General features: G+C 46.2%; 1 protein-coding gene across 1 annotated transcript in view; it reads left to right on the top strand.

Moving 5' to 3' along the window:
* tenm3 (teneurin transmembrane protein 3) overlaps positions 1 to 13818 on the top strand; it is a 128814-nt gene that overhangs the window by 102107 nt on the left and 12889 nt on the right. Inside the window, exons 24-25 of the mRNA XM_066678290.1 lie at positions 9742 to 9917; positions 12649 to 12884. Coding sequence (XP_066534387.1) covers positions 9742 to 9917; positions 12649 to 12884 — 412 coding nt within the window. The remainder of the gene's footprint in view (positions 1 to 9741; positions 9918 to 12648; positions 12885 to 13818) is intronic.

Raw genomic sequence — 13818 nt, 5'->3', positions numbered from 1 at the left:
CCTCTACAGTGAACTACATCAGTCACAAACTACACTGTACACACACAGCTCCTCACTCCCTCTACAGTGAACTACATCAGTCACAAACTACACTGTACACACACAGCTCCTCACTCCCTCTACAGTGAACTACATCAGTAACAAACTACACTGTACACACACAGCTCCTCGCTCCCTCTACAGTGAACTACATCAGTCACAAACTACACTCTAAACACACAGCTCCTCTCTCCCTCTACAGTGAACTACATCAGTCACAAACTACACTGTACACACACAGCTCCTCGCTCCCTCTACAGTGAACTACATCGGTCACAAACTACACTGTACACACACAGCTCCTCGCTCTCTCTACAGTGAACTACATCGGTCACAAACTACACTGTACACACACAGCTCCTCGCTCCCTCTACAGTGAACTACATCAGTCACAAACTACACTGTACACACACAGCTCCTCGCTCCCTCTACAGTGAACTACATCAGTCACAAACTACACTGTACACACACAGCTCCTCGCTCTCTCTACAGTGAACTACATCGGTCACAAACTACACTGTACACACACAGCTCCTCGCTCCCTCTACAGTGAACTACATCAGTAACAAACTACACTGTACACACACAGCTCCTCGCTCCCTTTACAGTGAACTACATCAATCACAAACTACACTGTACACACACAGCTCCTCGCTCCCTCTACAGTGAACTACATCAGTCACAAACTACACTGTACACACACAGCTCCTCTCTCCCTCTACAGTGAACTACATCAGTCACAAACTACACTGTACACACACAGCTCCTCGCTCCCTTTACAGTGAACTACATCAGTAACAAACTACACTGTACACACACAGCTCCTCGCTCCCTTTACAGTGAACTACATCAGTAACAAACTACACTGTACACACACAGCTCCTCACTCCCTCTACAGTGAACTACATCAGTCACAAACTACACTGTACACACACAGCTCCTCACTCCCTCTACAGTGAACTACATCAGTCACAAACTACACTGTACACACACAGCTCCTCACTCCCTCTACAGTGAACTACATCAGTCACAAACTACACTGTACACACACAGCTCCTCACTCCCTCTACAGTGAACTACATCAGTCACAAACTACACTGTACACACACAGCTCCTCTCTCCCTCTACAGTGAACTACATCAGTCACAAACTACACTGTACACACACAGCTCCTCGCTCCCTCTACAGTGAACTACATCAGTCACAAACTACAGTCTACACACACAGCTCCTCTCTCCCTCTACAGTGAACTACATCAGTAACAAACTACACTGTACACACACAGCTCCTCACTCCCTCTACAGTGAACTACATCAGTCACAAACTACACTGTACACACACAGCTCCTCACTCCCTCTACAGTGAACTACATCAGTCACAAACTACACTGTACACACACAGCTCCTCACTCCCTCTACAGTGAACTACATCAGTCACAAACTACACTGTACACACACAGCTCCTCACTCCCTCTACAGTGAACTACATCAGTCACAAACTACACTGTACACACACAGCTCCTCTCTCCCTCTACAGTGAACTACATCAGTCACAAACTACACTGTACACACACAGCTCCTCACTCCCTCTACAGTGAACTACATCAGTAACAAACTACACTGTACACACACAGCTCCTCGCTCCCTCTACAGTGAACTACATCAGTCACAAACTACACTCTAAACACACAGCTCCTCTCTCCCTCTACAGTGAACTACATCAGTCACAAACTACACTGTACACACACAGCTCCTCGCTCCCTCTACAGTGAACTACATCGGTCACAAACTACACTGTACACACACAGCTCCTCGCTCTCTCTACAGTGAACTACATCGGTCACAAACTACACTGTACACACACAGCTCCTCGCTCCCTCTACAGTGAACTACATCAGTCACAAACTACACTGTACACACACAGCTCCTCGCTCCCTCTACAGTGAACTACATCAGTCACAAACTACACTGTACACACACAGCTCCTCGCTCTCTCTACAGTGAACTACATCGGTCACAAACTACACTGTACACACACAGCTCCTCGCTCCCTCTACAGTGAACTACATCAGTAACAAACTACACTGTACACACACAGCTCCTCGCTCCCTTTACAGTGAACTACATCAATCACAAACTACACTGTACACACACAGCTCCTCGCTCCCTCTACAGTGAACTACATCAGTCACAAACTACACTGTACACACACAGCTCCTCTCTCCCTCTACAGTGAACTACATCAGTCACAAACTACACTGTACACACACAGCTCCTCGCTCCCTTTACAGTGAACTACATCAGTAACAAACTACACTGTACACACACAGCTCCTCGCTCCCTTTACAGTGAACTACATCAGTAACAAACTACACTGTACACACACAGCTCCTCACTCCCTCTACAGTGAACTACATCAGTCACAAACTACACTGTACACACACAGCTCCTCACTCCCTCTACAGTGAACTACATCAGTCACAAACTACACTGTACACACACAGCTCCTCACTCCCTCTACAGTGAACTACATCAGTCACAAACTACACTGTACACACACAGCTCCTCACTCCCTCTACAGTGAACTACATCAGTCACAAACTACACTGTACACACACAGCTCCTCTCTCCCTCTACAGTGAACTACATCAGTCACAAACTACACTGTACACACACAGCTCCTCGCTCCCTCTACAGTGAACTACATCAGTCACAAACTACAGTCTACACACACAGCTCCTCTCTCCCTCTACAGTGAACTACATCAGTCACAAACTACACTGTACACACACAGCTCCTCGCTCTCTCTACAGTGAACTACATCGGTCACAAACTACACTGTACACACACAGCTCCTCGCTCCCTCTACAGTGAACTACATCGGTCACAAACTACACTGTACACACACAGCTCCTCGCTCTCTCTACAGTGAACTACATCGGTCACAAACTACACTGTACACACACAGCTCCTCGCTCCCTCTACAGTGAACTACATCAGTCACAAACTACACGGTACACACACAGCTCCTCGCTCTCTCTACAGTGAACTACATCGGTCACAAACTACACTGTACACACACAGCTCCTCGCTCCCTCTACAGTGAACTACATCAGTCACAAACTACACTGTACACACACAGCTCCTCGCTCCCTCTACAGTGAACTACATCAGTCACAAACTACACTGTACACACACAGCTCCTCGCTCCCTCTACAGTGAACTACATCAGTCACAAACTACACTGTACACACACAGCTCCTCGCTCTCTCTACAGTGAACTACATCGGTCACAAACTACACTGTACACACACAGCTCCTCGCTCCCTCTACAGTGAACTACATCAGTCACAAACTACACTGTACACACACAGCTCCTCGCTCCCTCTACAGTGAACTACATCAATCACAAACTACACTGTACACACACAGCTCCTCGCTCCCTCTACAGTGAACTACATCAGTCACAAACTACACTGTACACACACAGCTCCTCTCTCCCTCTACAGTGAACTACATCAGTCACAAACTACACTGTACACACACAGCTCCTCACTCCCTCTACAGTGAACTACATCAGTCACAAACTACACTGTACACACACAGCTCCTCTCTCCCTCTACAGTGAACTACATCAGTCACAAACTACACTGTACACACACAGCTCCTCACTCCCTCTACAGTGAACTACATCAGTAACAAACTACACTGTACACACACAGCTCCTCGCTCCCTCTACAGTGAACTACATCAGTCACAAACTACACTCTACACACACAGCTCCTCTCTCCCTCTACAGTGAACTACATCAGTCACAAACTACACTGTACACACACAGCTCCTCGCTCCCTCTACAGTGAACTACATCGGTCACAAACTACACTGTACACACACAGCTCCTCGCTCTCTCTACAGTGAACTACATCGGTCACAAACTACACTGTACACACACAGCTCCTCGCTCCCTCTACAGTGAACTACATCGGTCACAAACTACACTGTACACACACAGCTCCTCGCTCCCTCTACAGTGAACTACATCAGTCACAAACTACACTGTACACACACAGCTCCTCGCTCTCTCTACAGTGAACTACATCGGTCACAAACTACACTGTACACACACAGCTCCTCGCTCCCTCTACAGTGAACTACATCAGTAACAAACTACACTGTACACACACAGCTCCTCACTCCCTTTACAGTGAACTACATCAATCACAAACTACACTGTACACACACAGCTCCTCGCTCCCTCTACAGTGAACTACATCAGTCACAAACTACACTGTACACACACAGCTCCTCTCTCCCTCTACAGTGAACTACATCAGTCACAAACTACACTGTACACACACAGCTCCTCGCTCCCTTTACAGTGAACTACATCAGTAACAAACTACACTGTACACACACAGCTCCTCGCTCCCTATACAGTGAACTACATCAGTAACAAATTACACTGTACACACACAGCTCCTCACTCCCTCTACAGTGAACTATATCAGTCACAAACTACACTGTACACACACAGCTCCTCACTCCCTCTACAGTGAACTACATCAGTCACAAACTAAACTGTACACACACAGCTCCTCACTCCCTCTACAGTGAACTACATCAGTCACAAACTACACTGTACACACACAGCTCCTCACTCCCTCTACAGTGAACTACATCAGTCACAAACTACACTGTACACACACAGCTCCTCGCTCTCTCTACAGTGAACTACATCGGTCACAAACTACACTGTACACACACAGCTCCTCGCTCCCTCTACAGTGAACTACATCGGTCACAAACTACACTGTACACACACAGCTCCTCGCTCCCTCTACAGTGAACTACATCAGTCACAAACTACACTGTACACACACAGCTCCTCGCTCTCTCTACAGTGAACTACATCGGTCACAAACTACACTGTACACACACAGCTCCTCGCTCCCTCTACAGTGAACTACATCAGTAACAAACTACACTGTACACACACAGCTCCTCACTCCCTTTACAGTGAACTACATCAATCACAAACTACACTGTACACACACAGCTCATCGCTCCCTCTACAGTGAACTACATCAGTCACAAACTACACTGTACACACACAGCTCCTCTCTCCCTCTACAGTGAACTACATCAGTCACAAACTACACTGTACACACACAGCTCCTCGCTCCCTTTACAGTAAACTACATCAGTAACAAACTACACTGTACACACACAGCTCCTCGCTCCCTTTACAGTGAACTACATCAGTAACAAACTACACTGTACACACACAGCTCCTCACTCCCTCTACAGTGAACTACATCAGTCACAAACTACACTGTACACACACAGCTCCTCACTCCCTCTACAGTGAACTACATCAGTCACAAACTACACTGTACACACACAGCTCCTCACTCCCTCTACAGTGAACTACATCAGTCACAAACTACACTGTACACACACAGCTCCTCACTCCCTCTACAGTGAACTACATCAGTCACAAACTACACTGTACACACACAGCTCCTCTCTCCCTCTACAGTGAACTACATCAGTCACAAACTACACTGTACACACACAGCTCCTCGCTCCCTCTACAGTGAACTACATCAGTCACAAACTACAGTCTACACACACAGCTCCTCTCTCCCTCTACAGTGAACTACATCAGTCACAAACTACACTGTACACACACAGCTCCTCGCTCTCTCTACAGTGAACTACATCGGTCACAAACTACACTGTACACACACAGCTCCTCGCTCCCTCTACAGTGAACTACATCGGTCACAAACTACACTGTACACACACAGCTCCTCGCTCTCTCTACAGTGAACTACATCGGTCACAAACTACACTGTACACACACAGCTCCTCGCTCCCTCTACAGTGAACTACATCAGTCACAAACTACACTGTACACACACAGCTCCTCGCTCCCTCTACAGTGAACTACATCAGTCACAAACTACACGGTACACACACAGCTCCTCGCTCTCTCTACAGTGAACTACATCGGTCACAAACTACACTGTACACACACAGCTCCTCGCTCCCTCTACAGTGAACTACATCAGTCACAAACTACACTGTACACACACAGCTCCTCGCTCCCTCTACAGTGAACTACATCAGTCACAAACTACACTGTACACACACAGCTCCTCTCTCCCTCTACAGTGAACTACATCAGTCACAAACTACACTGTACACACACAGCTCCTCGCTCCCTCTACAGTGAACTACATCAGTCACAAACTACACTGTACACACACAGCTCCTCGCTCCCTCTACAGTGAACTACATCAGTCACAAACTACACTGTACACACACAGCTCCTCGCTCTCTCTACAGTGAACTACATCGGTCACAAACTACACTGTACACACACAGCTCCTCGCTCCCTCTACAGTGAACTACATCAATCACAAACTACACTGTACACACACAGCTCCTCGCTCCCTCTACAGTGAACTACATCAGTCACAAACTACACTGTACACACACAGCTCCTCTCTCCCTCTACAGTGAACTACATCAGTCACAAACTACACTGTACACACACAGCTCCTCGCTCTCTCTACAGTGAACTACATCGGTCACAAACTACACTGTACACACACAGCTCCTCGCTCCCTCTACAGTGAACTACATCAGTCACAAACTACACTGTACACACACAGCTCCTCGCTCCCTCTACAGTGAACTACATCAATCACAAACTACACTGTACACACACAGCTCCTCGCTCCCTCTACAGTGAACTACATCAGTCACAAACTACACTGTACACACACAGCTCCTCTCTCCCTCTACAGTGAACTACATCAGTCACAAACTACACTGTACACACACAGATCCTCGCTCCCTCTACAGTGAACTACATCAGTCACAAACTACACTGTACACACACAGATCCTCGCTCCCTCTACAGTGAACTACATCAGTCACAAACTACACTGTACACACACAGCTCCTCTCTCCCTCTACAGTGAACTACATCAGTCACAAACTACACTGTACACACACAGATCCTCGCTCCCTCTACAGTGAACTACATCAGTCACAAACTACACTGTACACACACAGATCCTCGCTCCCTCTACAGTGAACTACATCAGTCACAAACTACACTGTACACACACAGCTCCTCGCTCCCTCTACAGTGAACTACATCAGTCACAAACTACACTGTATACACACAGCTCCTCGCTCCCTCTACAGTGAACTACATCAGTCATAAACTACACTCTACACACACAGATCCTCGCTCCATCTACAGTGAACAACATCAGTCACAAACTACACTCTACACACACAGCTCCTCGCTATCTCTACAGTCAACTACATCAGTCACAAACTACACTGTACACACACAGACAGCACTAGAGTTCAGATTCACACATTTGAATTTGAATGAACATTTCATGACTTACGCAGTGCACTATAGCGGGAGTATGGCGTGATTGAACTTCTCTTAAGCTTTATGATGTATTGTTGTCTTTAAGAGGCACTATCGCCCCCTACTGGACTGATAATGCAACTGTTTGCGTATTCATTTGGACAGGGATACAGCAGAGGGAGGAACATTTCAGCTTTCAAAAATATTTGGGGGGGGGCGGTCTGATGCTTGGCATTGGATCAATGATGATCAGCTTCTCATGTTCAGCTTCTACAGTGCCATGTTTCTTTTCATGCTTCTCTAACGAGATCATACACACAGCGTGGAGAAACTTTACAGCAGCAGAGATTGCTCATTTGAATGGGTTTATATACAAAGCTTTGGAAGTGTAGTGTGTTAAAACCCTAATATAAATCTGCAAACAAAGTGGAGCATGTGTTATAGTCCTCATTTTGATTTGTTGTGGAGGGAGGGGGCGGGCCGTGAACGAAAACAGAGAGATCCATTGAGCCTAATGCATTCTCATGGCTACAGTAAACAGAGTCTGACAGGAGACAGGTTCTGAGTGTATGGGGCTCATGTTGAGCATACAGATGAAGAAATCCCAAGGACAGATTTAATTCCTGTATTTATATTCCCTCTCTAACTTCACGCTTAAACCCGAGCTCTGCAGTGCCTCTGTTTGGCCTTGTCCATTTATCTCGGACCACACTGCATGTCAATGAACATAGAGATAAAAGATAAATGCAAATCCTGCGTGAACCCATTAACCTCCGACCAGAAAACCTCCAAATCTCCTGTTAGACTCAGCGGCTTTTAATTGATGTAGTGACCACATCTAAAGACACAATGAGCGCAAACAAACCCAAAGCTCTGGCGTCCAAAATCCTTCAGAATTCATTTTAAATGATTTTGAATTAAACCAGAGTTTGGTTACTTTGCTTTTAAGACTGAAATATGTAAATGAGCAGTGTTCGGATTGGCTGCACTTTATGGCACCTCATTCATAAATCATGCTTAAATCTGTGCAACCAAAGGGCTGGTTAATGAGACATCAGAAAAGTTTTACTTGACTTTTATGGACTTCAAATTTTAAATTCTGATATTTAGTTAGTGTCACACAATTCCAGGGTCCTGAAGGTTGTGGGTTTGGGTCCCGCTCCAGGTGACTGTCTGTGAGGAGTGTGGTGTGTTCTCTCTGTGTCTGCGTGGGTTTCCGCCGGGTGACTGTCTGTGAGGAGTGTGGTGTGTTCTCTCTGTGTCTGCGTGGGTTTCCTCCGGGTGACTGTCTGTGAGGAGTGTGGTGTGTTCTATCTGTGTCTGTGTGGGTTTCCGCCGGGTGACTGTCTGTGAGGAGTGTGGTGTGTTCTATCTGTGTCTGCGTGGGTTACCTCCGGGGTGACTGTCTGTGAGGAGTGTGGTGTGTTCTCTCAGTGTCTGCGTGGGTTTCCTCCGGGTGACTGTCTGTGAGGAGTGTGGTGTGTTCTCTCAGTGTCTGCGTGGGTTACCTCCGGGTGACTGTCTGTGAGGAGTGTGGTGTGTTCTCTCAGTGTCTGCGTGGGTTACCTCCGGGTGACTGTCTGTGAAGAGTGTGGTGTGTTCTCTCAGTGTCTGCGTGGGTTTCCTCCGGGTGACTGTCTGTGAGGAGTGTGGTGTGTTCTCTCAGTGTCTGCGTGGGTTACCTCCGGGTGACTGTCTGTGAAGAGTGTGGTGTGTTCTCTCAGTGTCTGCGTGGGTTACCTCCGGGTGACTGTCTGTGAGGAGTGTGGTGTTTTCTCCCTGTGTCTGCGTGGGTTTCCTCCGGGTGACTGTCTGTGAGGAGTGTGGTGTGTTCTATCTGTGTCTGCGTGGGTTTCCTCCGGGTGACTGTCTGTGAGGAGTGTGGTGTGTTCTCTCAGTGTCTGCGTGGGTTTCCTCCGGGTGACTGTCTGTGAGGAGTGTGGTGTGTTCTATCTGTGTCTGTGTGGGTTTCCGCCGGGTGACTGTCTGTGAGGAGTGTGGTGTGTTCTATCTGTGTCTGCATGGGTTTCCTCCGGGTGACTGTCTGTGAGGAGTGCGGTGTGTGTTCTCTCTGTGTCTGCGTGGGTCAGGACAGTGCTATAAAAGTGAATTACACTCTGCAGATAATTTAAAATGATAAAATATAAAGTGCTTGTTAATTGCTCATTTAAAGCAAGTTTGAACAACTCCCATTGGTTGTTTGGTTTGTTGGTTGTTAATGACGCAGTGTAAATATCAGGAGGTTTTGTTGAGACAGTGGTGATATATTGTAAAGGTTTGTTTGTTTGTTTGTTTGTTTCTCAGTTATGACAGTGAAGGGAGGCTGACGAACGTCACCTTCCCCACGGGGGTCATCACGAGTCTAATTGAGGAGATGGACCGAGCGCTCACAGTGGACATCGAAACCTCGGGACGGGACGATGACGTTAGCATCACAACCAACCTGTCCTCCATCGACTCCTTCTACACACTCGTACAAGGTGTGTGTGTGTTTGTGCGTACGTGTGTGTGTGTGTATTACAGGTTACATAATCACACCACAGTGATCTTCTGAGTCTCAGGGCCCAGTGTCCAGTTCTTCCCTTGTCTCCCTGTCTGTGTGGAGTTCTCCTTGTGTCTGGTGCCCAGCTGCTGGAGGTCTCCCTGGTCAGTGGGCTCCTGGTGGTGGTCCCAAGCCCAGATGGAAGGGGAGGTTTGCGTCAAAAAGCACATCCCATGTAAAATCTGTGCCAAGATGCTGTTGATCCACTGTGTTGACCTTAAGAGGAGCAGTGTGGAATGAGGACAAAACAATACAATAAACACCAGTCAGTAAACACACAGGAGTAGAGATAACTACACAAGACACCAAACTATACACAGATCAGCAGCAAAAATCAGGTACAAATCATGGGATCAGGTACAAAACCACAGAAGCTGGTTTCCCTTGATCCCATTGAAATGAACAGACATTATTACAAACCTCTTTTTATCTTTTATTATAAGCAAAGGAAGCCTTTCCCTTCTACCTTAGTGTCCAAGCTGCATTCTTCAAACAGTCAAACATCCTCTCACTCATTTTACAGTAACTGTGTGTCGTATTAAAAATCACAGTCTCACGTTATTCAACAAAAAAGAACCTATGAATGAAGCCATGTGAAGAGTTTATTGGGCGCTGCATTGGTTCTGAGCTCCATCAGGAAAAAGCTACAGAAGACTGTGATGGGTTTGTTTTGTTCTTGGGGACAATACTGTGTCCAAAAGTCCGTGTGAGTGTGCGTTTAGACCATTTACAGATGGAGGCAGGGTCAGAGTCGGGAACGGAGCGCAGTAACAAGTTTTAGGTTGTATTTTGTTGATTAGAAAAATGTTTCTAATACGACACAACAGTTCTTTGTACACCTAGTTATTTGTGTTATTTGTACACCTAGTAAATAAAAGACTTTAACCTCTATCGCCCCCTACCCTTCTTTTAGTGTATTACACTATTTCAGAATGACTACATGGGTCATATGGATATCACAGATATCAAATGTAAGTTATATCGCCCTCTACAATTCCTGTATGGTACTACACTCTGTCAGAACGATGATATGAAAACTGTAGAGCATTGTAGAGTCCTGTTTGTTTTTCAGAAACTGAAGTAATTAAAGACTAATGGACTTTGGCAGGCTTCTGCCCTCGCTGAACCTCCGCCGCAGTCCGTGAACCTGTTGCTTTGCGTTCTGGAAACTCCAGCGCTCTGCTAATCAAGCCATAACTCGCCATAACTCAAATACTAAATCAATATTAATGTCTGAGCCGTTATTACTCATTCATTAGGCCTAAAACCGTCAGCTGGTAATTTATGCTTTTGCAGTAATTACAGTGATGGGGAGAATAAGAATGAAGGGAGCGCTGGGAACCAAAGGAAAAAGACATTAGCATCGAAGTGTTTTAAAATGAAAGCATTGAACATGAGTGAAGTGACTTTAAAGATATTTTAAGTACATTTTCACAGAGATTCTCTTTCATTAAAGTAGTTTTACAGAACACCGACTCGTCTCTCCTCAAACCTCTGACAAATCTGAACAGGTTCATGGAAACACAATAATATAAACAATGCAATTACGGTGTTATATCACCTTTACTTCTGTCAGGAAGGTGCTCTACACTCTACACCATTACATCAGTGTTTCATTCATTCATTCATCCATTCATTCGTTCATTCATTCATTCATTAATTCATCCATTCATCTTCTATAAGCACTTCATCCTGACCAGGGTCGCGAGGGGTCCATATTCACTGGGTACAAGACCAACACACCATGGACATTACAGAACTTCACACAGTCACTCACACACACACACACACACTCACCTGTGGACAATTAAACACACTCACTAAGTCACTCAGACACTCACCCAGTCACTCACACACATACACACACACACACACACACACACACATACCCGTGGACACACTCACTCAGTCACTCACACAGACAGTTCCACAGTTTCAACCAGTCATTCACACTCACACACACACACCTGTGGACAGATATACACACTCACTCCGTCACACACACACACACACACACTTGTGGACAGTTATATATAGTCACCCCGTCACTCACACACACACACACACACCTGTGGACAGATATACACACTCCGTCTCTCATATACACAGTTTCAACCAGTCACTCACACACTCTCCCAGTCAATCACTCACACACACACACACACCTGTGGACAGATATACACACTCACTCCGTCTCACACACACACACACACACTTGTGGACATTTATACTCACTCACTCAGTCACTCACACTGACAGTTCCACAGTTTCAACCAGTCATTCACACACACACACACACACCTGTGGACAGATACACACACTCACTCCGTCACTCACACACACACACACACTTGTTTCAAACAGTCACTCACACACTCACCCAGTCACTCACTCAGTCACTCACACAGACAGTTCCACAGTTTCAACCACACACACACACACAAACACACACACCTGTGGACAGATATACACACTCCGTCTCTCATACACACAGTTTCAACCAGTCACTCACACACTCACCCAGTCAATCACTCACACACACACACACACCTGTGGACAGATATACACACTCACCCAGTCACCCACACACTCTCACCTGTGGATGATTTTATTTTGTTAGTAAAACTAACCGACTGAAGATGTCTCCCTGGTTTTGTCGCCCCCTACAGACCAGCTGAGGAACAGTTATCAGGTGGGATATGATAACTCTCTGAGGGTCATCTACGCTAACGGCATGGACTCTCACTATCAGACCGAGCCTCACATCCTGGCTGGAGCAGCTAACCCTACGGTGGCCCGGAGGAACATGAGCCTGCCCGGAGAGAACGGACAGAACCTGGTGGAGTGGCGCTTCCGGAAAGAACAGACCAGAGGAAAGGTGATAGTGTTCGGACGAAAACTGAGGGTGAGTGACAGGGACATTTAAATATTATTTTTGCTTGTTTATTATTATTATTTCATACTGGAGGTGTGGCCTAATCTCAATCATAGTTAGTAAGACTAGCATAGCTAGCACCTAGCAACATAGCTAGTTATATTTCTGTAGTATAATATATATAATTCTTTATCAGGGCTCATTTAACCGCGGAGTGTGTTTGTGGGGTGGACTCCCATCAGTGTTCCAAGAGTAAAGGCTGTTACAGCATTAAAGTGGGGACAGTGTCCCTGTGATGTTTTCCATTTGGATTAGCAGGAGTCCAAAACCTTCAATGACACAGGATTTTACACTCGTCTCTCACAGCGCTGGCTTATAAAGTGCTTTAATAATAACTCCATATGGTGAGGCACATGTTCTCTCCTTTTTCAAAGGGTTTTATGGACCCTTTGTTTTAGATAACCCTCCTTTCACAGCAGCACAAAGATGCATCTGTGGTTTTGCATCAGCAGTGATTTCTCTGTCCTCACAGAGATGCAGGAATGCTGTGGAACTAGCCGCCTCTCATTACAGCATCAAGCCTCTGAAAGCCTCTCCAGCTCTCACCTCTGTAGCTCTCTCTCAGCGAAAAAGCCGTTCTCTGTGTCATTATTTAGCGCCATGTGGCTTTGCTTCTTCTCCGTGAGAATGCTGTCAATGCATCAGTTGAAATATAGAGGCCAAGCTCAACCCCTGATCTCGCCTCCTTCAAAAACTGAAACCACCATAAAAAACCCGAGCTCAGAAATCACTTCCAGAAACCGAGGATAATTAAAGAGAGGCAAAAGGTGCAAAAGCTTCCTCCCACCTCCATCTGAAACACCGGAGGGTTGTGGGGGAGCTGGCTTTTACACACCCTCACCTCGCATGCTGTAGAGCAGAACGTCCTAGACACAGGCGCAACTTCGGGATGAATTTAAAATAT

Source organism: Hoplias malabaricus, chromosome 8 (assembly GCF_029633855.1).
Source record: "Hoplias malabaricus isolate fHopMal1 chromosome 8, fHopMal1.hap1, whole genome shotgun sequence".
Lineage (NCBI taxonomy): Eukaryota > Metazoa > Chordata > Actinopteri > Characiformes > Erythrinidae > Hoplias > Hoplias malabaricus.
This window is presented reverse-complemented; position numbering and strand designations above follow the sequence as displayed.